General features: G+C 46.1%; 1 protein-coding gene across 1 annotated transcript in view; it reads left to right on the forward strand.

The window, feature by feature from the left end:
- MMP17 (matrix metallopeptidase 17) overlaps nucleotides 1-27,637 on the forward strand; it is a 195,673-nt gene that overhangs the window by 133,762 nt on the left and 34,274 nt on the right. Inside the window, exons 3-4 of the mRNA XM_085633855.1 lie at nucleotides 8,842-8,971; nucleotides 22,673-22,956. Coding sequence (XP_085489981.1) covers nucleotides 8,842-8,971; nucleotides 22,673-22,956 — 414 coding nt within the window. The remainder of the gene's footprint in view (nucleotides 1-8,841; nucleotides 8,972-22,672; nucleotides 22,957-27,637) is intronic.

The raw sequence follows: 27,637 nt of genomic DNA on the forward strand, positions 1-27,637 counted from the left end.
CAACACAGGATCCCTGAACAAGCTTCAGGTGGTGTAGAACGCTTCGGCAAGGCTGATCCTTAACATCCCGAAGTATCAGTTAGTTTGAAACTCCCTGCCCCCTTCCATTTCCAAGGCAGACTCGCATCCGGTCTTCCGGAAACTTTTGAAGACCTGGTTATTTGCCTCCTAGCTGGATGTTGGTGCTCCCTGTTCGCTTAGCACCTTGACACCCTTGGGTATAAGTGTGCTGCTGTGGTTGAACACTACCACTTTAATTGTAATCCTTTGTAGGTACCTGGTAACGTGTATGTTCCATTTGGAACATAGAGTCTGCCAGAGTCAGTTGTTGCCTGGCCTGTGTCTGGACTGGTGGTCTTTACCTTGGATCTATTAAAGACTACTTGAACTACCTCCTTGAGTGAAAAACCTATTTTACTTGACATCTTAACATTGGCGACGATCGGGGTAACAGAGGTATTCAAGTATTTGACCACCACTTCACTGAAGAAACCCTCGAATTTAAATTCTCGAACAAACGGAGTTGCAGTGTCAAAAGAACAGTCGGATTCTCAAGAAAAAGCAATTTCAAAGGAACTGTAAGTCAGAAACCTGCTTTTCCACCTTTTAAACGAAAAACCTTCGAAAATCAGAGTTTTTCGTCAGTGACGGTTACCTGTTTGGTTTCAAATGGCCTCTCGTGTTCGCCGGATTCGTGCTGTCCTGCGGGGGCGTTGCTGACGAGCAGCTTCTGTGACGTGCGGAGGCGTGACGCGACGTGATCCAGCCCTCTAGACGTGTTACTCATCCAGGGAGCTTCCGGGGCACATTGGTTCCTTGTGCCCATGCGCGGTGATGCGCACACCTTAAGTTTTGCTTCTACGGCGGTGCGCTCCACTACTCCACTACTCCTCTGCTCATACGCGGTGACGCGCACACCTATTCACATTTAAGATTGTATGACAAGCACGGAAAGGAGCGGAGAAGCGCAGTAAAGTGTGGAGGAGTGCGGTGAAGCACAGTAAAGGGCGGAAAAGGTAGTGGAACACGAAGAAGGTGGTGAAACACGGTAGAGAGCGGTATAGTGCACTATTCATTGGTTAAGTGCACCTTGGAGAGCACGGTGATGTGCACACCTGTTCGAGGATTTATAATTTCGGATTTTGCATGCCATAATTTTATCATTACTTTTTATCATTTTTAATTGCTGACTGTATGCAATTTTGTGGTTGATAATTTACCTTTTGCACACATTTATTATGTCATCCTCTAACATGTCTCAACCTCCACAGTTCCTCTCAGATAAAGGTGATCCTACTCTTCCTTGGAGTAGGTGGAAACAGTTGTTTGATTCATATTTGTTAGCCATTGGTGGTGAGAAATTCTCTGCGCTTAGTAAACAGGCAATTCTTTTACACAACCTAGGAATTGAGGGCAGACATGTCTATGAAAGCTTAGATGAGATTGTTTTGGGGCGAGGTGAAGGTGAGCCTGAGAATGTTTATGATATGTCGGTAATGATGTTAGAGAGGCATTTTGAGGCCAGGATAAATGTTGTCTTAGAACGACATAAATTCTTTACGAGGGTTCAAGGCAAAATGGAGAAGATTGGAAACTATGTTGCAACTTTAAAAACTTTGGCTCGCACATGTAATTTTGAGCAACTCACAGATTCGTTAATAAGGGATCAGATTATGAGATGTACCAATGATGTGAAAGTTCAGCAAAAACTTTAAGCTAAAAATCCTGATCTCAAAGAGACATTAGCTATTGTAGAAAGCCAAGAAAACACAAATATGTGGGTGCGTGAGATGAAAGATGTTAAGAGTGACGCGGTGCCTAAGGAAGAGGTAGCGGTCAATGAAATAAAAAAAAGTGATGACAACAAAAAAAATGAGGAAAATAATGCTTGCGACAAAGGTGGTGATGTTAAGAGACAAAACAGTGCGGAGACACGTAAGAAAGGTGGTAATAGTGATTACCAAAATACAGGGCGGTTACCAAATGGTTTCAAATGCTTTAGGTGTGGAAGTGAAGGACATCTATCGAATAGTCAAAGTTGTTTTGCAAGATTTGCATTATGTAAAAACTGTGGCAAAAAGGGACACTATGCTCGAATGTGTCGTTGTGCTAAGACTCAAGTAGTAAATTGTGTGGAAGAACAAGGACATTTTATGTTAAGTGTTAAAGAAGAAAATGGTGCAGTGGATGGTGATGCCTTGGAGATGCCTGTCTGTGACATCACAGTTGGAGGGAAGGAATTGCCGGTTTTAGCTGACTCTGGGTCTCCTTATACGATGGTTGGAGATAAGAATTGGGAGATATTGTTTGACAAAGAGAACTTAGAACTTTCCCCACCTGACATTAGTCCAGTTGGTTATGGTGGTAAGAAGATTGATGTTCTAGGGTATGTGGTGATGAAAATTCAATTTAAAGACAGGGAGACGGTTGGTAAGGTGTATGTGGCAAGAAGAGGAGATAACTTGTTGGGGTGGAGACATCAGAGAGATATGGGCATCACCTTGAATCCCAACTCGCCTGAGAAAGTGTTATTGTTATCTACCTGTCAATCATCAGATGACATTTGTGCAGAATTCCCTGCAGTTTTTAGTGACAATTTGGGTTTGTTGAAGAGTTTTGAACACAAAATTATTCCGAAGCAAGGAGCTCAACCTTCTTTCTCAAAAGTGAGGAGAGTACCACATTTAATGATGGAGCCTTTGGAAAAAGAAATCAAAAAACTCCTTCAAGCTGGTGTCATCGAGGAGATAGAGAGCTCAGAATGGTTGGCTCCAGTAGTTTTAGTGCCCAAAGATGGTGGAAAGAGTGTCAGGATGTGTGTGGACTTGAGGGAACTTAATAAACACATCTGGGTGGACAGATAACCCCTACCAAATATTTCTGAGACTCTGGCACTGATAAAGGATGCGAAATTTTTCAGTGTGATGGATTTATCGTCAGCATACCACCAAGTGAAGCTCCATCTGGGGTCAAAACATCTGACTTTGTTTGTCACACCCATGGGAGCTTACAGATTTATCCGCATGCCTTTTGGTTTAGCCTCGGCAGCTGCTTGCTTTCAGAGAGTCATGTGTAAAATACTAGAAGGTCTACAGAAAGTATTGGTATTTCAAGATGACATGTTGATTTATGGTTGTGATAAGAAAGAACACGACAAACATTTGCGGGAGGTTCTCTCTCGTTTACAAAGTTCAGGACTTGTGATCAAAAAATAAAAATGTAAATTTTGTGTAACCTCTGTGAACTATCTGGAGCATGCGATTTCAGGTGAAGGTATCAGTCCTAAGCTAGACCTAGCAGAAAGTGTAGTTAAAGCACCGGTACCTTCAGATAAGGATCAAGTACGATCCTTTTTGGGGCTTGCTGAATTTTGCTCTAAATTTGTTCCGAATTTTGCTAGTGTGTCTCTACCGTTGAGATCTCTGTTAAAAAAAAATATGAGGTTTGAATGGTCGCAAGAGTGTGCAGTTTCTTTTAACAGCATTAAGGAGATTATTGGCAAAATGCCTACACTTGGACATTTTGATTCTTGTAAGAAGACAAATTTAACCACAGATGCTAGTATGAGGGGTCTAGGGGCGGTATTGTCTCAAGTTGTCGATGGTGAAACAAAAGTCATAGCATTTGCCTCACATTCCTTGAGAGGTGCGGAGGAGAGATATTCGGTTGTAGAGCGTGAAGCCTTGGCAGTATATTGGGCTATACGTCATTTTAAGTTTTTCTTATGGGGTATACCCATACTGGTTAAAACAGATCATCGACCACTTTGTCAAATATTTTCTTGTAGAGAGGCTGATACATCCCCTCGCATTAAAAGGTGGATGGAGGGATTAACGGAGTTTAATTTTAGAGTGGAATATGTTCAGGTTTCCAAAAATTTTCCAGCTGATTGTTTATCTAGGATGCCATTAGAGGATGTTGGAGATGGAGCTGAAGATTCTTTGGTAGCGTGGGTTTGTGAGTCTGCTGTTCATGCTGATGAATGGGATCAAGCTTGTCGGGAAGATAAGGAGTGGGATGTACTTAAAGATTGGATTGTCAAAGGTTGGCCTGCAGATCAAGAGGTGCCAGACACGTACAGAGCTTTCTTGCATGTGAAAGATGAGTTGTATATAATGGATGAGAAATTACTCAGAGGTGAGAGAATGATACCCCCTCGTAGTCTTTGGAGTAAATTGATTAATTTGGCACACGAAGGACATTTGGGTAGGAATTTAACCAAGGCTAGGGTCCGTGAATGGTATTGGTGGCCTGGTATGGATCATCAGGTTAAGGAAGTTGTTAAGGATTGTTGGGAATGTTCCAATAATGATAAAAGCAGGAAAACCTACGTAGCTCCTCTGCCTCCTGTGCAGATTCCCACTGAACCTTGGGTTAAATTGGGTTTGGATATTGCTGGACCTTTTGATCTGTTGAGACAGGATGAGCGCTATGTGCTATTGTTGGTAGATTATACCTCCAAATGGGTAGTAACTAAATGTGTGCCCATGGTTAATACTCGCACTGTGATTGAATTTCTTACAGAAGAATTTTCTAGGGAAGGAGTTCCCAAGTGTCTCATTACCGATAATGGGGTACAATTTGTTTCTCAAGAGATGTGTGTTTTTCTTAAGGATTTGTCTATCAAACATTACAAAACTGCTTTGTATCTACCACAAGCTAATGGTCTAGCAGAAAGTATGAACAAAATTGTGAAGAATTGTGTTCAGAGAGCTTTGCATACCCAATTGTCTCTAAAGTTTTTGCTCAGGGAGACGTTTTGGGCCCATCGTAACACTCCGAATAGTGTAACCTTGTTGTCACCTTTTTCTATCTTGAAAGGGAAAAAACTTCATGGTAAGTTGAATCCAGCTTGGTTGAGAAGGAGTGTTAGGGTGTGCCAATCTAAAGAGAGAACACAGTGTAGAAGATTAATTCATCAAGAGAAGTATAAAGTCAGATTTGATGGGAAGAACAGAGTGTGTGGGAAAGAATGGCCTGTTGGTGATAGAGTCCTGGTCAGAAGACCAGGGTTGTTGAAAAAGGGTCTTTCCAGGTTTATGGGCCCGTTTGTGATTGTGGAAGTGAGGAAGAATGATGTACGTCTTAATACAGGGAAGGTTTGGACTATGTCCAGACTGGTCAAGTGGAATGGTGGCAGAACCAGGTTTTACCAGACTGCTTCTAGTCATCCTTGTGTAACGAGTGAACAAGCTTCTGGACCTGTTGCTCAATTTCATAATGAATCTGGGGAAATTGGTTCTGGGGGACACACTATTAGGAGGGCAAGATTCCCTCCTGTTTGGCATCGTGACTATGTCATGATGTAGTTCCCACGTTGATAGGGTGAACTTTTCCTGTGTTCCAAGTATTTATGTGAATTCTTTTCATGTTAGCTTTTATATAATATTGATACCTGTTTAATTCATTCTAGGGTTGTGCATGTTTCTCTCTCTAGCATTGTATTTTTGTTTTTTTTCATGGGAAGGAGATGTGCTGTGGTTGAACACTACCACTTTAATTGTAATCCTTTGTAGGTTACCTGGTAACGTGTATGTTCCATTTGGAACATAGAGTCTGCCAGAGTCAGTTGTTGCCTGACCTGTGTCTGGACTGGTGGTCTTTACCTTGGATCTATTAAAGACTACTTGAACTACCTCCTTGAGTGAAGAACCTATTTTACTTGACATCTTAACATGTGCTTTATAAATACGATCCTATCCTATGAGTTCTCGTTGGTGAGCCATTTCTGATATTCATCTATTTTCAGGGTTAGAGCCAGGTTTTCGTGTTCTTTTGAAACTCAGTATATTAGTATTTGTTCTTAGGGAGGGTGGGAGTTTGTTCCCGAGTTGAGCAGCCTGGACCTGGAAGGTTCTGCCTCCGTATCGTATTTTATTAAACTGTGAAATCGATATAAGGCCAGCCTTAGATGACCTTTAGCTTTGTGTTTAGTATTCATGGTTTAATTATTTGTTGAAGGGCTTTTGGTCCAATATTATTTATGATCCTGTGTGTGATACACAGGGCCTTTAAGATGCCCCTTTCCTTGACTGGCAGCCGATGTAATTATTTGAAAGTTTTCGTAGCGGAGTCCCTTGTCCCCATGTTTAGAGCAAGTTTGGCCACAAGTACTTGGGTCCTTTGCAGTTGTTGGAGGAGATAATCTGAGCTACCTAATAACAGAGAGTTACAGTAGTGCAGTCTGCGCAATATTGAGGTGTGTATCACGTGTTTCCTGTATGGTGGGAGGATCCAGAGGGATTATTTTTCTCTGATTCCTAAGTAGTCCGTGGCATACGCCTACTGTTTTGTTGACCTGGGATTCCATTGAGAGTGTACTGTCGAACCGACTACCCAGGTTCCGAACTGGGCTCAGTGTGTCCAGGTTTGGGTTGTTTGCCCATGGCCAGAAGTTGCTTGGCAGTTGTTGTTCTATAATCGCCGGCGCACAGCATAGGAATTCAGTTTTGTCCCCATTAATTTTAAGCATATTGTCATCCAACCATTCAGACATTTGTTTAAGGCAGGTGTAGAGATTATTCAGGTAGGTAGGGTCTGATTTGTCCAGGGACATTATTAATTGGGTGTCGTCTGTGTAGTTTACCACTGATATTACAAACAATGTTACCAGTGTTAACAGTGGTTTTAGATATATATTAAACAGTATGGGGCTCAGGGCCGAGCCCTGAGGAACCCCATGCTCAATTTCTTTATAGTCCAGGGTAAATGGGGAAGTGACATATCCTGTAGTCTATTTGCCAGAGAGGACTTCAGGCAGTTAAGCACAGTACCTCTCACACCGTTCTCTCTTGCAGGCATGTGATCAGGGTTTAGTGGTTGACAGTGTTGTACGCTGCCGATAGACGTGATCAGTACTGAACTTTTACCACTGTCAACGCGCATTCTTATTTCTTTTGTGGCCATGATCAATGCAGTCTCTGTTCCATGGTCAGGTCTAAAGCCCATTTGTTCTGGTTTAATTGATTGTTTTCAACAAGGAAGTTAGCTATGGTCTTACTAAGGTATTTTTCTAATATTTTTATTGGGATGGGAGCCTTGTGATAGGGCGACTGTTGCTTGGCTCTTAACTATCTGCCAGGGGCTTCTTCGGGAGTGAAGTTACCAGTGCCTTCTTCCAGGCGGCTGGCACCATCCCGGTACTAAGTTATGATTGCAGATTATTCGAAGAGCGGGTAAAAGTTTGTTCTCTTTATTTTTCCAGATTCCGACTGGAATGGGATCTAGAGAGGATCCTGAGGAGATTCAGAAGGCTGCGTCTCTGACCTATATTTCATCTAACAGGGCAACCGTTTCTAGGCTTTTTTTGTTGTAATGGACCGATTATGGTTTAGATCTGGCTTTCTGATTGTTACATCAGGTTTTTTGTTTTGGTTAAGCTTATTTTTATTTTGTATGTCTGTTATGATCCAATCAATTTTGTCGTGGAAGTAATCTGAGGCGACCGTGGCTCATGACGGAGTGGTTCCGTCATGAGCAGGGGAGGGGTTAAGAGTTAGGTTTTTGTTGATGTTAGTTTCCTTGTTTGCTTTAATGCTAAAACTGATCACATGGTGGTCTGACCAACTGACGGGGATGGAAGTATTTATCATTATCTTGTCTGGAGGGGCGAAAATTAGGGCCAGGGTGTGCCCACCGGCATGGGTTGGACCTCCGACCTGTTGAGTGTGGCCCATACATGCATATGAGTTTAGGGGGTCCCCTGTTTGACTTTGAAGGGTGCTTCCGGCCCAGATGTTGAAGTCACCTAGAATCAGGCAGTTAGAGTGGGTCATTACAAAACTGGCTGTTGATTCTAGGAAGGGTTGGATAAAGTCTGGGGGTCTATAGCATAGCTAACAACTGATACACGGGCCCTAACTGTACGTGGCCCTAGGTCGCTTATGAAAATGGGGAACCCCAATGTTCTCACTATAATTGTTATTGCCTACATACTTACGAGACTTGTTCTATAGGCTCCCAGGAAGTTGATTGAGCTGCTAATCGCCATCGCTCGCAGTAAAAGTGGTAATCTACAAAACTGCACATTTAGAAACATTCAGATTCTGGCCCTGGTTAGTTTTTTTCCCTTTTTCGGGTGCTTTTTTATGTCGATCTAAGCAAGCAGTTGGTCGTTGTGTGGCCCTGATGAAGACCAAACTAATTAACCACTGGGTCAAAACATGTTGACCTCTCTCTAAGTAATGTCTTTTCTGTGCACACAACAATAAAAATCGATCAACAAACAATGTTCATATTTACAATTTCTGAATAAAGAAACCTCTATCAATAGGATCACCCCTTGCACTTGCCTGGTTCTGAAGCTGCCTGCCAATAAACAAATTACAATGATCCATTCATATCTATGCCTTCTTATAAACAAAAATTGATAAAGGACAGGCAGCTAGTGTAAACCTTTTATGATTTTTTGGGGAGAATAATTTATTTTGCTTTATGAGATCGTCTGTTTATAATGAGATGTCTGTCATGTTTGTGTGAGTGAATGAATTGTGTTTATTTTCCACTATTTATTTAGTATGATCATTTGTATATCATTCAGTTTAATAATAATTCTTTGTAGTTCAGTTTAATAATAATTCCATGAAAAAACAGTACTTTCTCCGTTTAAAAAAATGTCATAAATGCAAGAGGCTGATTGGATCAATATGTTTTCCGTGATTGGATTCTTTGAGCTAGGAAGCACAGATAATTACAACAATCAAACACAGAAGCACTTAACGGAGGCAGAATGAGTGGTTTGTGTCCCCTCATTAAATATAAGGTCGCACCCCGATTGCTCTGGTTGCCTTGTCCTGTGACAGCGTGACTGACGTCATGACGTGCTCTTTTCTTAACACGCAGATGAGCAGACCGTGGAATTGATGAAGACGCCGCGCTGCTCCCTGCCTGACCTCGCCGAGTCTGAAGGCGCCAGGAGGAGGCGCTCCACCAGCTCCGGCACCAAGTGGAGCAAGAGGAACCTGTCCTGGAGGTAGGTGCTGTGGCGGGAGAGGGGCTTGGTGGTCCTCACAGGCCAGTCCGAGTCTCGCGGCAATGATGTGACATCAAGATTTCCCACCTGGCCATAACATTGTATTTGTAAAGCGCACGTTCACCGCGAAGGGCATCTTAGTGCTGAATAACAGATGTTTATTGTTACCTAACTCAATGGAACTCATTTTATCAACCTCAGAAGGATGAACGTTTGAGTGGACCCCCTGGTATTTGATTTTGAACCTGGCCATGCGGTCACACACAGGTCCCTACAGTGGGCGCTGTAGTAATTACACGAGGCAGAACGTAGTAAACTGCAAGTCTTTAATCATACCAACTCCTACGGGCACAACCGCTTGCTTGTTGCTGTTACAGTCGTCAATATAACTGTCATCGCCAACTGTCAAACTGTCAGCACCCCCACGTCACGGAGGGCAGCGCGAGACATTCTAAGTACGCCTCGCGCTCTAGCAGCGCGAGGCAAAGCAGGCCACTACATATCTCCTTTCCTTAGAAAAAAGAGAAGCAGAGAGAGAGCAGCGATAAGGAGGAAAAGGACATAGAAGAAAATGAAAGTAGAAAGGAAAAGAAAAGAGAAGGAATGGAAAGAAAAGAAAACCCGCAAGAGAGTGGGAGAGAGAGAGAGAGAGAGAGAGAGAGAAAGAACAAGTGCATAAGAAACACAAACATCATTGACGGTATCTAACCGGAATATTAACTGTTCTGGTACTCCTCCTGACAGTGGCGTGGCTGGGAGGAGAATTTGGGACATCAGGTTTACCGTGAGAGATCTTAAGAGAAGCCTCACTTCTCGACCTGGGATACTTGACATCATTGAGCATATTTTTAACTTTCGCCACCTTGTTACTATTCCACCAGTCTTTTCCATTTACTCGAACAGCATTACCACACACTTTATCCACCACTACAATTTCCCCATACTTGGCTTCACCTTTCCTTACAAAGCCTGGTTTCTTTATTCTGATCCTGTCTCCCACAGTAAATTCTCTGGTCTTAACACGCTTCCTTCCATCAAAGTACTCCTTTTGTTTGACCTGGACTTCAGCAGACTTGGACCTCACTTTTTCATCCAATTCTTGGGGAGAAGAATACGATTTATTCCATTTAGACATCCAAGCCGGTCTAAACTCGGTACATGGTTTCCTACCTCTCAGTAGTTCAAAGGGGGACACCCCAGTAGATGAATGGGGGGTGGTTCTATAAAACCACAACATAGTCCTAACACTATGGGGAACATCTTTGTGGTGGGCGAGAGCCCATTTGACACAATCACCTATGACTCTGTTTAGTCTCTCCACCAAGCCATTAGTTTGGGGATGATAGAGAGAACTACGGTGATGAATGATGGCAGATTCTCTAAGAAACTCTTGTACCTCAGATGATACGAATTGTACCCCGTTATCTGAGATTAAAGTTTGAGGAAACCCTTCTCTCATAAATGTATCCCTTAAAAAGTCAATGATTTCTTGGGAATCAACCTTAGAGACAAACTTGGCCTCGGGCCACTTAGTGTAGTAGTCCACCATGACAATGGCGAATTTGCACTGATGGGGAAGGCTGTGAAAGGGACCTAGGACATCTATGCCGAGTTTCTCCCACGGGCCACCCGGGAGAGGAATGGGAGTGAGGGGGGGACAACTAGTGTGGAAACTTTTGTCACTTGACGCACACACGGTGCAATCTTGCACCATTTCCTCAATGTCTCTATCCATTTTGGGCCACCAAAAGTACTCTCTTACTCTACGCTTGGTTAATGTGGCACCCAGGTGCCCCTCATGTGCTTTGGTGAGAAGAGTGGGTCTGATGTCCACAGGTGGAACAAGTTTCTCTAACCTGAAGACCAGACCATCCTCTATCGAGAGTTCATCACACACCTTGACATAGGGTTGTAACCAGACATCTACATTCCTTTCCCTGGGCCACCCTTGGGAAATATATTTCATCAGTTTTATAAAGACTTCGTCTCCAGCTAACGCCTCCCTCCATTTTTGCTGATCAATAGTACAAACATTACTAAGTTCAACACTGGCTATAATACAATCCTCCTTCTCATCAAAACAGCATTCATCTACGCCTTGTATGTCCTGACTCGTATTAGCAGGCAAGCGTGACAGTGCGTCCGCTCTTACATTTTTTCCCCCAGCAATATGTACAATTTCAAAGTTGTATTGTAAGAGTTTGGAGGCTAGGCGTGCGATACGGGGAGTGGCCCCCCGGCTGTTGGTGCACCCTAAAATCGCCACTAATGGTTTGTGGTCCGTTTGCAGAATGAATTTCTGTCCCCACAAATAGTTTTTAAACTTTTCAATGCCCCACCAACATGCTAGAAGCTCCTTTTCAATGACCGAATAGTGAGTTTCAGCCTCTCTTAGTACTCTGGATGCAAACCCAACAGTGTGTTCCTCTTTGTCAACCATCTGTGTCAGCACAGCGCCCAGACGATAACTGCTGGCATCAACGGTTAGCGTACACTGGACCCCTTGTACGAACGGCTTCAAGGCTTTGACCGTGCTGAGTTGTTCCTTGATCCAGTCAAAGGCGGCCTTGCATTCGTCATCCCACACAAATTCATTTCTGTCTTGGAGCAACTTTGAAATGGGACGAATTTTTGTAGCGTAGTCTTGAATAAAGCGGGCATAAAATTCTGTGAGACCTAACAGAGACTTGACACCAGCTTTGTCTTTGGGAGCGGAAGCATCAACAATGGCTTGAACCAAACTCGGTTTAGGCATGACACCCTCACTCGATATAGTGTGACCCAGATAATCCATCTTGTCTTTAGAGAATTCACACTTGTCCCTTTTTAGGACCACCCCATGTTCCTGAAATATGGACAGGATCTTGTTTAACGCAATGTCGTGTTCTTGTTGGTCTCTCGCGAACAACAGGATGTCATCCTGGAATATAGCAACATTCTTTATTCCCTTCAGTAGGTTAACCATGACCCTCTGAAACACAGAGGCTGCTGAGGCCAACCCAAAGGGCATGCGACAAAACTGGAACAGTCCTGCAGGGGAGTTGAACGCTGTAAAATGGCGTGAATCCTTGTCCAGTTCAATTTGGTGATACGCCGAGGCCAGGTCGAGTTTGGTGAAAACCTTGGCACCTTCGACTACACCCAGCATTTCCGAAATGTTCGGTAGGGGATGCGAATCCACCCAGATGACCTTGTTTAAATTGCGCAAATCGATGCAGATCCTGAGATCATTATTTTTCTTCCTTGCAACGACCAATGCTGAAGACCAGTCAGACGACTCTATGGGTTCAATAACCCCTCTTTTTTGCATTGACAAAAGTTCTTTCTCCAGGTCTCCTCTGATACTGAAAGGGATACTCCTTATTTTGTGTTTTACAGGTACTGCATCATTCTTTATCTTGATCTTGTGTTTGAATCCTTTGATTTTCCCCAATTCACCTGAAAACACTCTGGGATATTTATTGAGTAGTTCCTCGACCTGTGTTTGGTCCCGAACCACTAGAATCTGTTCCTTGGCTCCAGGGCACAGCATCATACTGAACAGACCTTGGTGGAACCATCCTAATATGTCTAGTCCATTGACAGCGACATATACTTTTCCGTAAATGTGTCTGTTCTTGAAGATCAAGATGTCCTCAAAGTACCCCATCAATTCTATACTTCTCCCTTCATAGGATACAGGCTCACGGTCTGGCGGTAGCAGAGGTCTGTTACCCCACTTTCTCCTGAACAAAGATTCACTGATCATCGTGATCCTCGCACCAGAATCTACGAGCAGCCTTACACTCTCTTCCCCTACCCCGATGATGGCATAGGGATCGACACAGTCATCAGGGTTACCACTTTTTATGTCCCCTTCCCTGACAACCACTACCATGTCCTTTAGTTCGCACAGGGTGTCGTCACTGTCACTCCCACTAGCATCCATGGCACATGCTACAGGTTCTTTCTTATATTTGTGGCTTTGACTTACTTTGTCGAAATGTCCCAATTTCCCACATTTGCGACAGGTTGCATTTCTCGCAGGACATGGTCTACCATTTTTCACATGGGAGGGATATCCACACCTGTAACATAAATCTGTCCTTTTGAAGAAATTATTTTGTTGATAATCCTTTTTTCTTTCATGCTTTTTAAAACGGACAGGGGTAACAACTTCAATACTTTTACTTTCCAGTTCCTTTATGGAAGTTTGTGACGTTTCAATGCTTTTCGCTATGCGAATAGATTCATCCAGTGAGGGATTTTCCAAAGATAAAAGTTTTTGTCTTATAGTTTTGTCCAGACACTTCCCTATAAACTGATCACGAATCAACTGTTCACTGAAATTTTCAAATTCGCATTCTGCCACTAACTTCCTCAAAGCAGTAATGTATGTGTCTACATCTTCCTCACTTTTCTGCATTCTTTTAAAAAATTTGTGTCTAGACACCACCACACTGGGTTGCTTATCAAATCTGGCTTTTAATTTTTTCACTGTGTCTTTGTATTCATCATTTTCTTCATCTTCTTCCCCTACTACATCCGGTAAATGTTTAAGGGTTTCTCTCCCTTCATACCCCAGGGAATGGAGTAGTAAAAACTTTTTCCTTTCTGCCCTGAACCTATGTGCTCCTATAGCACCCAAGTAATTTTCAAATGCGTCAAACCATTTCCTCCAAGGCACAGGAGGTTCGCCCGGTGTGTCCAGGAAAGGAGAAGGTGGAAGAATGGACTGCATCATGAGAATTGTCCTCGTTCTAAGCAAGTCACAACTTATGAAATAGCCTCTGTGACCCCCACACAGAAGATGAGGTGAGAAATAATGTTTATATGATTGTGCAACTTAAGGTCGTGCCCTCATAACGTCGTTTTTGCCAAAAGTAGATAACCCTTATACTTTGCTCCAAAACGTAAGTTATGCTGCCCAGGGTTTTTCAGTCCACGATGACTTTTCCATGCTAATGTTACTCAAAATTGGCCCAAATGTGCCTGTCGCTTTAAGAGCTGGGCGGGGTTACCACAACAACAGAGACGCGCGAAACGCCTCTGGTAGCACGTTCCCTCACCTCAGCTTGTAACGAACAGTAACCGGAGACGTCAGGAGGCAGGCGGTCACAGCTCCGTGAAAGGCTGAGGCAGGGAACCTTCACCGATCGTCGAATGAGGAGTGCGCCGGGCATCCAATACTTCAGGTACTGTAACCGGAGTATGCTGTGGGTTCTGTAGGAGTCGTACTCGTCGCCAGTAGATCGTGTAGTAATTACACGAGGCAGAACGTAGTAAACTGCAAGTCTTTAATCATACCAACTCCTACGGGCACAACCGCTTGCTTGTTGCTGTTACAGTCGTCAATATAACTGTCATCGCCAACTGTCAAACTGTCAGCACCCCCACGTCACGGAGGGCAGCGCGAGACATTCTAAGTACGCCTCGCGCTCTAGCAGCGCGAGGCAAAGCAGGCCACTACAGGCGCCTTAGTCCACTAAGCCACCAGACACTGCGTTATCTGTCTCCCAATAGCCAGGCATGACGTCACAAATGGGTCCGTCTGTTGCTCTGGCACAGTCTGTGTGATGGGGCACCACCGTCGCGCTGGACTACACTCCCCAGGTTCCCTTGCTCTTCTTCCCAGCATGCTCTCGCTCCCACTCTTTTTGTCATATTTAGAATCTTCATCTGCTCGCAGGTGTGTACCAGTCTCTCCATGTCACATTCTCATTGTGTTTTATTTTTATTATTCAGTTTTGTAAGAGTCACCTGCCACAGTCTCACAGCGCTTGCTGCATGACTGCCCTACCGTGCCTGAAATGGGAACTAATGCTATGTGTCCAACCAAGCCGACATCAGACTGCCTCTATTATTCTTTAGATTACCCAATGGTGCTATAAAACGGAATACAAATAATATATATAACTTAAGAGCCATGTGGCCTTTTGACTGACTCTGACCCATCCCTGTTGAGCCTACATGACTGACTCTGTCCAAGCACTACCAGGCCTATAGCCAGTGCTTAATTTGAGCCGGTGGTTACCGGTGCTCAGCACCGGCACTTAATCATCAACAGTGACGCTGGAGCACCAGTTAAGGACACATTTGTTTTTGTTGGGCACAGAGAGATTGAGTGATTCGCCCAGAATCATAGGATGTTGAGCGGACGCCGAGACTAGACCCAGGTTCTCCAACTCCGAGGTCGGCAGCTCTGGCCAATACACCACATCCCCTTCCCAATTGTAGGGTTTTATTGGTTCTGTGTTCGGCAGCGCTAACAGGAGATATGGGCTAATGAATCTGCCTCCTGACGAGAGCCCTGGCACTTCTTTTTTCACAAATTAACTATTGCCTGTAGCTGACTCTTGGGAAATATCCCCTTTCATACAGGTCATCCTGCATGAAGCCCTGAGGTAGCCTGATAGCTCCTTGGGGTAAAGCAGCTTCCCCAAAGATCTGCAGGTCAAAGGCTTACATTCTGCCAAGATAGCCGGTCACCCTTCCAAGGTCAATTTCTGAGCACCACTGAGCTGGTAACAGTCTGTTTTTAGAACATGGTAACCATTCCCTCTGTAGAGTTCACAATATAAGCTAAATACGTGTTACCACTACTACTAATACAATAACAATATTGGGTATAAAGTACCCCCTGCCGTACATTATAAATTATTGCAAGTTACCAAGGTGTTCCATAGCCATGTAAAGGAAGGAGGCCGCAGGGCGAGTTCCTTAATGAGGCTATGGAACTCAGAGGTGATTTGCAATATCCTTATCATGTACGCAAGGGGGTACTTTATCCCATATAACCCCTTAATACCTTGGTGCGTAGCTCTTTCATTTGAAAGAGCGAACACGTTTGCAAACATGGAGAATAAACATAAAACCTCTAGTGCAAAATTAAACACACAAAAAACCTGGTAGACATTTGTTGCAAACAGATACTAGAAACAGTTCAATGCAAGTCAGTTTTAAAAAATGAAAAGACCTACAGTAGCTCAGAATGTGTAGAAACATACAGAAATATTCTAGGTTTTCTCTAACTACCCAAGCAGTGCAAACAAAATCCAAGTTCTCTCTGCCTGTCAACTGGAATAGCTTAGAACAGTTGACTTCTGATGGCTTTTCTTTATCGGCGACTGGGTGCGTCACAAGTCGGCGAGTATTAAAAAAATTAGAGAGAGGTGAATATACAGGGATTACAGAATCTCACGAGTTATAACAGTAATTATGAAAATGTAATCATAAATCTGTGAAATGAAGTCTGCAAAGACCCACTTCCAGAGTGTCTCTCTATAGCTATTAAAGTCAGCAGTGAATTTTACATGAAACAAGAGCGCCCTCTGTTGGCTCTAGAGGGAACCTACAGAAGTGTAGCTAATGATTGCTGTCTTTTCACCAGTTTAAGTAGGTCTTGTGGGCTGACAGCTTTAGCTGTTTAGTGACCGCTCACTAATCAAACAAGCATTGGCATGGCCAATAGGTCTGCCTTTGGGACCTTATAAGTGTTTAGTTATCCAGCACAATATCCTTGGTGCAACAACATCAACTGTTGCATGGCTAAACACTTATAAGGTCCCAAAGGCGAGACTTATTGGCTGTGCCAATGCTTGTTTATTTTCCAAGCCAAGATGGCCTACGCCCATCTTGGAGCAGTAAGTTAAGAATAAATCAATTAAAACAAAAGATGGGCAAAATCACATTCTAAAGAAAGGAGCGACCCTGTAGCAAAATGGCATTACTGGATACTGGCTAAAAGAGGTCATACAGGCTGTTATGAAATAATTACTATTATCATTACGTCTTATAAAGCACTCGGCTACCCCGAAGGGCTTCCCGGCGCTAGACCCAGGAAGAGTGAGTGCAGCCCCTAGTCTAGAACAGCCAAGGCTTCAGTCCCTTGCGGAATACCGTGAGAGGTATTCCAATACTTCAGGGTCTGCCAGGGTACCCAGGATCACCCCATATGCAACATGTCATTATTCAGGGGGTGTCTGGGTCATAAACAGCCGTTGCTTCCCTGAGGAACCCCAGTCCCTGTTGCATTTGACATACTTGCAAAGCCTGCCCCGTTACTGCCGCCTAGCGACACCCGCATATCACAGCACACAACACAGACGCCCCCAGACACAGACGTCTTCAAGAGCCACGCCCCTTCTTGCATGAAGATGTGGTCAGGAGTGGGGAGCTTGAGAACTCCAGTCGAATGTGTGGTCAAAACAAGGTTTAACCAGAGGCATTCATTCTCCAGCATGTAAGAAACACCGACAACCACTCTATGCCCAAAAACATTAAGAAAGGAACCCCGTGCTTATTTCTTTACGCATTCTCATATAGCACAGACATTACCCACATGTGGGAGAGTCCTTTACAACATACATGCATCATCACATAAGATGCATCTGAAGATGTTGATACATTGGTGTATAGGAGGTGATCATTGCATAGGGCATAGAATTACACCATCCAAAGATGCATGTACATTAAAAGCCATGGACATTGGAGTATATTACATGCTGCAGCAGTGATAACATTTGCACAACAGGCTGTCGACTGGGGCTGCGTTCAGGATGGAGACTGGTGCAGGGGAAGTCGTGCAGTCAATCTCTGGAGAATGATCATTGCTGAAGCTACACCATCGAGGTCAAAAGTGGGGAGCAGAGATTAAATATCCTTGAAGGGGGGGGAGGGCTTTCAGCTAGGATTTAAAGACACCCTTTGAAGTGCCGGTGCCTGGGTTCAGAGGTAGGGGGTCCCATGTTCCGGTCGTGCTTCCTGAGAAGGACTGTGCCATGAGTCTTTCCTTTCTAAAGGTTGGGGGTGTAGCAGCTGTGCTTCGGCCTTTCACGACGGTCTAGCGCCCCCCCCCCGATAGCTTCGGTGTGGCCGCCCGGTAGTGGGTCACATGTCGAATGTTTGGTTCCTCCTGCACCCCGTACCGGAGGGTTCGAGGCTGTGGAGTGGGTTCTCACAGAAGAGGTACCAGATGTGCCCTTGAATTGTGTGGCTTTCTGTGTGCTGTCATGGGATGTCCTCATGCTCTTGTCATGGGTGACGTAGCACTCTACAAATCTACTGATTGATTGATTGATCCTATCCCTTTAATCAATAGGGAGGTCTGTGACACTACTAAAAGGCCAGAAATGTTCCAGAGCAGGTCACTCTGTCTCCAAAATGTTAAAGGTTGTATCACAGATGATGTCATCAAAGTTCAGAGTGGCATTGGCTCCATGTTAGGGGCCGAACCAGGGTACCAGGATCTGAGGGTCTCTTTCCTATGATGAACCAGGTGACCCAGAGCCCACCTGTGCATGTCCATGCCCACGAGGCTGGCCCATCACTGGAAGCTGAGTCTATGTGCACTTCTGAATGGAGTTTGTACCATGGACAATAGTTAAGGGTCGCCTGGGGTAGCGGTTACTACTATTGGCGTGTCGCTTGTGGCCCCTGGCAGTGCCCTCACCACTTCTGAGGTACAGAGCCAGTGCTAGGAACAAGAGGACACGTGGGCTCTGATGAGCCCTGTTTATGCTGCTGCACCAGAACAGGAACAGTATCATTTAATTATTTCACACTATAAACACACTCAGCAGTGCAACGCACAAACACCCCCACAACTACTCACCACCCCTTTCTGGTGGCCCTGCTGCAAAATCAAAGCGCACTGAAATGAAGCAAGGCTTGGTTGCTTTAGCTGAGCCTCCTGAAGGAGGCAGGATGGGCTGGGGAGGCTACAGTACTAATATGGACGTCTTATTATGGACATTGTAGGGCCACTCTGAGGAGGGGAGCATTATCCCAGCTGCATGGATAGTGCATTTCAGGGCTCTGTGCCAGCAGCAGGGTTTGTTTTACTTTCTCAGCTGCTGACTTCAGAGAGCCTCACTGCGAGTCCCCTGCCGACAAGAGTTCCAGCCCTGTCGCGATTATTAGATCTGGGGTAACTCTACAGACCCTAGGGAAATTTAGCTTCTGAAAAGAAAACATTCTTCTTCAAACTTTAGGGAGAATTACTAAGGGAATCAGGCATGCCCCTGTAAGTTCTCCCTTCTGTGGGTGCTCTCAGAGTGCACCCCTTATTGGCCAGTAATCCCACCCCTTCGCCTTCCCCCCTTCCAGAAACCTTAGCTCCACCTCCCTCGCGCAGACACCGCGCATCTGCCAGAGCCACAGAGGAGGCCGTTCCTTCTCCCACCTCGCTGCCAAGTCCTGGAACGCACTCCTCATCCACCTCCCAACATCACCCTCACTGACGGACTTCAGGAAGAGACTCCATAGCTGGTTCTTCAACGAAACCCTCACGGGTGATAAGCCGCACTTTACAAGTACCGATTGATCGGTTGATGCCAAAAGTATTGGTAATTCTGGGAGCGATACTGGAACACTAGTAATAAGGCTCTCTGAAAGGCCATGAGAGGGAGACCTTGAGAGAGAGGCCAAGACAGGGATTCCAAGAGAGCGCAGGGGGCAGAAAGAGGGAGAGGGCGAGGGATGGGTGCAGCTATCCGGTGCAAGAAGGATGGGAGGTGAAGAGGAGGAATCGAGACTGAGAGGAGAGATGGATGACAAAGGGAGTGACAGAGTCATGGGAGTCATGGTAATTAAAAAGGAGAGTTGTAGGGGAAGAATCAGGACGATGAGGGAGCAGAGATGAAACATTGGAAATGAGGAGGTAAGACCCTTTGAAGCAGCAGCATGAACGAGGGGGTCTGCAAAAGGATGTCTAAGAATGTCTGAGTTAGGGGGTGCATCAGGTGAGACATTGGGAGGGATACCGAGCTGTTTAGAGTGACAGAGAGGGAAACTAAAGAGGGAGGGGTAGTTAGTGGTCAAAGCCAGGGGTGGGGGTTGGATGGGATTGAGATGAGAGAATTCAAGACCACAAGTCAAGGGAAAAGGGGGCATGGAGGCGAGCATGAGAGAGGTAGAGTTCGGAGGGAAAGGGGAGCAATGTAGTTGAGAGTGGGACAGGTAGAAAATGATGTGAGAAAAGGAGCGTGGCAGTGGCGGCTCCTACGCAATGGCGAAGGAGCGTCGCCCCACTGCCTGGATCAGAGCCAGTAAATGATTAAATAAAATGATGTCATCGTTTTATTTTTCATTTTGCGCCTCTGAGCCAGCTTGCGATGGGAGGGGCGGGGCATTGGGAGGAGGAGTACAACATGCACTCCACTTCCTAAATGCACATATGTGTTTTCGCCGGCCGTCTGAGGCCAACCAAAACACACATGCGACTCCCTGGTCTGAGCAGGGCGTCTTTCCTGCCTGCTCAGACCAATCCCCGCGCTGCTCTCATGTGAATGCAGTGCAGGGATTGCAGGAAGTCCGGGACGTGGCCCCAGTGCCTGCTGGGACCAGGAAGGACAGAGACCGAGCGTGACGCGGGAGGCAGCTTCAGGTAGGTTTTTACTTTTAATTATTTTTTATTATAACCCCCCAGGCCGCCTCCACGCACTCCCCCTCCCGCACTCCAACAACCCGCCTCACCACCTCTTTATTGTGGCGGCAGTGACGCGGAGTGTGGTGCAGTTCCTTGAGCGAGCGCATGCCAGTGTTTTCCCCACAGTACTCGAGTTGGGTGACGTTTTGGGAGAACTCTTTCAAGTGACAGAGCGATGAAATATATAGGAGCGTTCTACATTAAGATACGTTTGGCAGTCGCTCCAGGTACTGGAGTTTATTAACTGGAGAATTGTTGTTAGATACAACCTTGGAGGCGCACCAGACTAGCCCTGATGAAGTCTGCTGTGTAACTTGCAGCTCAGACGAAACACGTGTTGGCAGAGGCGATGAAATGTGTAAACTTCTGTTTGAAAAGAATAAAGGCTGTCAGCGATAACACATACAACATATCTCTACGTGGACTCATTTGGGGAGACTCATTTGTGAGTGCTCAAAATTTTCTTTGATGACCAGGGTGCAAAGAGACCCAGAGAGAAAAAAGTACAATTATCAGATAGAGGAGAGAGAAAACGAGAGGTGCTTGTGTTGAATACAAAAGAGAGTAAAGGGAGTGAGGGAATGAGAGATGGCAGCGGGAGAGAACCAGTGCTTAATTTGAGCCGGAGCTTTCCGGTGCTGAGCACCTGCACCTAATTGGTTTCCGGTGCTCGGCACCAGTACCTAATTGTCATCATCACACTTATGGCAGTCTGACACGAGGTGGCGGTGCTCATGTAATTTAAAGATGAGCAGTATAACAGTTGTTTAGGAAAACAATATACATTTTTTTTTAAATTCTAATACCTGCCTCCCCAGCCATTCCTTTAGCTTCGGGGACCTGGAATAATCTGAACGGTCGCATTTACATGCGAAAGAGGGATGGTTAGTAGTTGTTTTGCCAGCGATGACAGGGGCGATGGGTGGTGCAAGCTGCAGTAGCCTACTGGTCAGAGCCCTGGCACTTAATATTTGACAAATTAAGCACTGGAGAGAACATAATATAAGCTGTGACAATGACAGAGAAACTGGGGTGTAACAGGATTACAGACATATCATTACAGGGTACACTGGGCATGAAAAGAAAGCAGGCCAGGGCGAGGTAGAAAAACAAAGAGAGAGATAAGTACGGCCGAAATAGGTTGGAGTGAGGATAGACGAAGAAGGGAGGGGTTTGCCCGTCAGGTAGCAGAGTTTTAGCTTACATGTTTTAGCCACGTCCTTTATTACAAAGGCCACGCCCCTTTGAGAGACCCCCGTTTCCTTCTTTTTTCAACTCACTTAAAGCCCTGCACGTATTCTTTCCAATATGTGAGAAGCATTTCATGCGCGGGTCGGGGTTGCCGAGTGAGACATTGGCTTCCGGCGTTGGCAGATTTCCATGAGAACCCCGCTCTGCGCTGTATTTACCACTTTCCAAGGTCGTTGTTGAATAGCCTTTAAGAGTCGCTCGCGGCGCACGCCTGCCATCTGCCGGTGGACGGGTATTTTGCAGCATTGCCCGGGCGTGGCTGTTCACGCTTGATTCTTGACGGCTGGGGCCCACACCACATTGTCAGGTTAACTACATGGAAACTATTCGTGTATATACATAGATTCAAACAGGGTCATTAATAGAAGGGAGTTATGCTTGATGTAGGTAGTTTTATTACCCCTCAACTAGAGGTCTGCACGAATATCTGTGATTTTTGGCCGGGTCTGGTGCCTCAGTGGACTCATGCGGCCATTGCAGGGACCTGTGTTCGCTCTCATAGCTTCAAATCACAGCCTTTCATCCATCTGAGGTCGATAACGTGAATACCATTGACTTGGGTAACAAGAAACATATGTTACTCAGAGACAATATCCCTACGAGTGAACGTGCGCTTTACAAATACACATGTAATGTTATTATTTCCCCAGAAACCGAATTTTTTTCCATTTGAACCGAAATTAACTAGCACTGAGGAATTCAATAGGTCGTGGTGTCCTGCCTTGCTGATCTATTAGCTTTACCAATGCTTTTTGTCAATACACCTCTGGGTTACTGCTCTCTCTCTCCGGCTCTGCCACTGGTATGGGCCTCCTCCGCCCATCGATACTGAAATCTATATCTTCAGATTAACACTGAAAAGAGTATTACTAATAGTCTGGTGTATTTTTCAAATTATCCGTGCGACTGTAAGAATGCTTGTGAAAAGTGCCTAATAATGGTGTGAGCTTGGAACGTGTGTCATTAATGAATGATGTAATGATCAAAAATGCTAATAAAAGCATTAAAACAGTAAACATTGCCGCTTTCTCTTGCTCCCGCAGAGTGCGTACATTCCCGCGTGAGTCCCGCCTGGGCCACGACACCGTCCGCGCCCTGATGTACTACGCGCTGAAGGTCTGGAGTGACATCACGCCGCTCAACTTCCACGAGGTGGCCGGAAACAACGCAGACATCCAGATCGACTTCTCGCGGGCCGAACACAACGACGGGTACCCCTTCGACGGGCCCGGGGGCACTGTGGCGCACGCCTTCTTCCCTGGGGAGCACCACTCGGCGGGGGACACCCACTTCGACGACGAAGAGTCCTGGACCTTCCGGTCATCAGGTACGTCAGGGTAAGAGAGTCGCTGTGCTCCCAACATCGCATCATTGACCAACTCATCATTTTCTATCGCACGCAAGCGAGGAGTTGTCGAGAGTGTAGGTACATACAGACCAGTGTGTCCCCACAAGCGCACATTGCAAGGCCCCTGCCTATACGTGCAAAGGCATTGGTGACCATGTAAGCACCTGTGACCTCTTCAGTGCACCAGAGAGCCACAGACAGAGGGCTTGATGGGCTCACTACCAGGGGTCATATATTTCACACTTTCATGCAGCGTGACGCAACGCAACAAGCCACCCTGTTGCATGATAGGGAAAGGACAGGAATGGGCAGTCCTGTCCTTTCGTTGCACTGGTGCACTTCTGGCTGCCTAGCGCCAACGCAGGCCCCCTTGCACCCAGTGCAAGAGGGCCTGCGCTGTAAGCAGAATTGTTTTTGTGCAGGCTGAGGCACAAAAGCAGTCCTGAGAGGCGTGTTCCTCTTTCTAGGTGTGCTGCAGAATGAAAGGGAAAAAATCGAGGAGAAATAAAGATATTTCTCCTCGTTAAGCTTCCCCTGAATAGGCGGATGGTTTTGAGGCATTCCAAGGTTTACATGTCCTTGTAAAGATGGGAATGCGTTAAAACCAGTGGGTGTTGCGTGGGAACCCTCAACGCAACGCCCATGGGACATCTCCCTGACGCAGTGTAAGGCAACGCAGCGGCTTGCACTGCGTTGCCTTACACTATATCTACGAGGCCATGAAAAGCCACGTAAAGTGACTTTGCGTGGCCTTGTAGATATGGGTCTGCACTCTGCCCCATCAGAGCATCATTAAATGTGACACGCCGTCATTGCAAGGGGCTTGTAAATAAGCCCCTTTGTTTTTAAGTTTTTTTGGTCCACTACAGGACGGCTGATCAGCCTGGCTCCTGCTTCAAAGGGAACTGTCCAGCCTGAACTGCCAAGCGGCACAGTAGCGCTGCAAGAATGCCTTGGACCCTGGTGCAAGCAAGTAAAATGGCCCCTCTGACTGCTGGTGAGGTAGTAAAATACAGCATTGTAGACGCTCAATGGGCCCAGCGCTACCGCACCTGTACAGAGCTTAATTTGTAATAAAATGTGTGCCAGGGCCCTTGTCCGGTGGCCACTGCAGCTTTAACCACCCATTGCCCCTGCCTGCGCTGCCAATGACAATACCTTTGCAACTGTTAACCATGACCCTCATACAAGTGTGATAATTCAGACTATTCCAGGCCCCCAAAGTTATAGGAACGGCTTGGATGGCAGGAATTTTATCGTTTTGAATGTATATTGAATGAATAAACATCTGTTGGTCTGCTCATCTCAAAATTAAACAGAGAGTGCCACCATGTGAAAGACTGTCATAAGTGCCGGTGTTCACAATTAAGTGCCGTGCGGAGCACCGGAAAGCACCGTCTCAAAATAAGCACTGACCTGTTGCACCAAATAACAGCTACGCCTCTGACGCCAAGTCCCCTCTGAACAGGAACACAATCAAAATCATGCCATGTTCGGCCTGCTGGGCTTGACAACTAAGATGCAGCTCAAGCCTGTGGCACTGAGAGCACGTAACCCATGGGCATAGCCATGGTGCAGTGCACAGTCCAGTTACTGGACGGGGTCAAGGTGACCCCGCAGCTATAACTTTCTATGAGCAGAGATCAGGAAGCAGATGGGTTCAGTTTAGTAACAGGGTGAGGGCCACTGGCCTGGAGCAGATGGTCCAGGCAGTCATAGGTAGCCAGCCAGAGCAGCAGCAGGGTTCGCATTGAGGATCCCAGAGACAGAAAAGAAACAGACATCCACAGGGGGACCCGGGCGGGCTTAGCAGGGCCCGGTAGCCAGCTCCAAGATGGTGACACTAGGAAACAGCTAGAAGCTATGCACAGTTAGCCTTACACAGTGTGCTCTCATCAGCAGCGGCGGCCGGCACAGGTAAACACAGTGAGGTGGTGAGGCAGGGTAGGGCGAGGTGGGATGGGGGAGTCGACAGACGGCAGAATAGTTATAATTAAATAAATAAATAATACCTATTCCGTCGTCTGTCGACTCCCTCCCTGCCACGCCCAGCCCTGCCCACCGCCCTTACCTGTGCCAGCCACTGCTGCTCATCAGCGACTCATCCCCGGATGAGTCAAGGGCATTGAATGAATCCCGAATGGTGCCAACATCCCGAAAACACATTAGGCAAACTCCTCAGGAGAAGAACCCAAAGATAATGGTGCTAGAACCACCCCCAGGACTTACATGTCTACGACCAACCTGATGTACCGTGGATTCCCTTAGCTGTCGTGGTGAGAAGCCAGGGTCACATAATAGACACCTCAAGATGCACCCACATAACCAGAGTGGATCACATTGCTTTAGGCAGGCAGGATGATGGACGCCCATCCATGTAAGATTACTGGGCCATTCTGGAGCCATGATGGGTACATTGAGGCAAAATAATGAAGATTGCAGAACCCCATGAACACACCACCTCACCCCTGCATCCCTTGGTGTCCCCTTCTGCATTTGCCAGGACCCCTGTTCCTGGAATTACCTTCATGCACGTGCCACACAATGTCCCTGACAGGATGATGCCCTCAGACCCATGGGGCAGGCCCTTTTCACTGATAGCGCTCGAGTTACCAGCTAGCACAAGTTAGTCCTTTACTCTGCCCTGTGTTCTTGCGCGACAACATGCGAAGGTTTCGGGGAACCATGTTCGTAGAACATTGATACCATCACAAGAGCTGCTGCATTGACCTGTTTCCAGTGCTTAATTTGAGCCAGTGGTTTCCGGTGCTCGGCACCGGCACTCCATTGTCAACACCGGGGCTTGTGACAGTCTGCCACAAGGTGGCGCTCTCTGGCTAATTTAGAGAGGACTGCAATAACAGTTAATTATTAATTCAATATACATTAAAAATGACTGTTAACTGCCGCCCAATCCCTTCTTATAGCTTATCTGAATTCTCTGCAGCATGGCGGGGGCAATGTGTGGTGCAAGCTGCAGTGGCCCCCTGGCGAGAGCCCCGGCACTTCTTTTTACAAATTAAGCACTGGCTGTTTCGCTGCAATGCCGACCCCAGGATTGCACTGCCCCAAAAGCACCGGTCCCATGAGATATGATTTAACAACGACCTGCTGCACTGAGCAGCGTTACCGAGGGGCAACAGCTGTAAGCCCTGACTGCCCCTGGAACTTCCTGCCACTGCTTTAGCCCCCCTATTCTAAAGGATCCTGAAGGCAGTGACAGAAACACAGAATCATCAATGCTGATGTCAGTTCATGGTATACACAGTCATCCTGCTTTTGACCAGCCGACAATTCAACAGGTGATACTTTGTAGTAAAATCTTGTGGGTCAGATATTTGTCCAACCTAGCGCCAAGAATATGCAAACATGGGTCAGTCTTTGTGAGTTGAAACAGTCAACGTTTCAACCCGAATAATCATTTCATGGGGGCTTCAGCAGTGCAAGTTTGCTTCAATCGGGTGATACCATCATTCTGATCAAATTCATTTCTAATAACACTCTAAAACTTCTTTTTGTTCCTTATACAGTAAACAATAATTTGTACAAACATTATTTTTTATTGCATAGCGAATTCTTTCTTACAACAAATGTCATGTGGGTTAGAAGCACACATTCCCTACCACCAGTATTTTGCTGAATCAACACCACGCCTGGATTGGCTTATGGAAGCGCATGCACTTACCACACCAGATATTGCTGTCCCTTGCCCCTCTAGATTCAGCGCTGTGCATCCCCTGCAGTCACGGAAAGAGTTTTTGTTGCGGGTCCAGTGTGGGGCCTCTTTCTTGTGACCGTCTGACTGGTAACCAGCCGGTGTGCCTTTTGTTGTCATTGGGGGTCTAACACCCCCAACAACTTTACCTTTGGACCCTGAAACCGTACCGACGGGGAATGTAGTTTGGCCAATGCACCATTCTGGCCTGATGTGAACCCGTTCCCAAAAAGAGAACTCTCTTTTGTTTTTGACCCAAATTGTCGAGCCTTCCTGCACTCCCGCTCTCTCCTGGCGTCACACCCTTACACGGAGACACAATGCGAAGGAGGCAGATGGAGGCAATTAAAATCCCATTTTATGCAACGCACGCGCTTCGCATGCTGTGACTCTGTACGCAGGCAGCAATTATGGACCGATAATTCATTTCTTGCACCCTGTTCCAACCCTCATGATTCACGACGGATCCAGCCGGTGCCGGCTCATCGTGCATGCTCACTGCATATTTCCCTCTCAAATCCACGCCTTCCTTATGCAATGAGTCTCCGCCTTAAGTCCACACCTTCCTTTTGCAATGAGTCTCCTCCTTAAGTCCACACCTTCCTTTTGCAATGAGTCTCCTCCTTAAGTCCACACCTTCCTTTTGCAATGAGTCTCCGCCTTAAGTCCACAACTTCCTTTTGCAATGAGTCTCCGCCTTAAGTCCACACCTTCCTTTTGCAATGAGTCTCCGCCTTAAATCCACACCCTCCTTTTGCAACGAGTCTCCTCCTTAAGTCCACACCTTCCTTTTGCAATGAGTCTCCGCCTTAAGTCCACACCTTCCTTTTGCAATGAGTCTCCTCCTTAAGTCCACACCTTCCTTTTGCAACGAGTCTCCTCCTTAAGTCCACACCTTCCTTTTGCAACGAGTCTCCTCCTTAAGTCCACACCTTCCTTTTGCAA

The sequence above is a fragment of the Triturus cristatus genome, chromosome 11 (assembly GCF_964204655.1).
Source record: "Triturus cristatus chromosome 11, aTriCri1.1, whole genome shotgun sequence".
Classification (NCBI taxonomy): domain Eukaryota; kingdom Metazoa; phylum Chordata; class Amphibia; order Caudata; family Salamandridae; genus Triturus; species Triturus cristatus.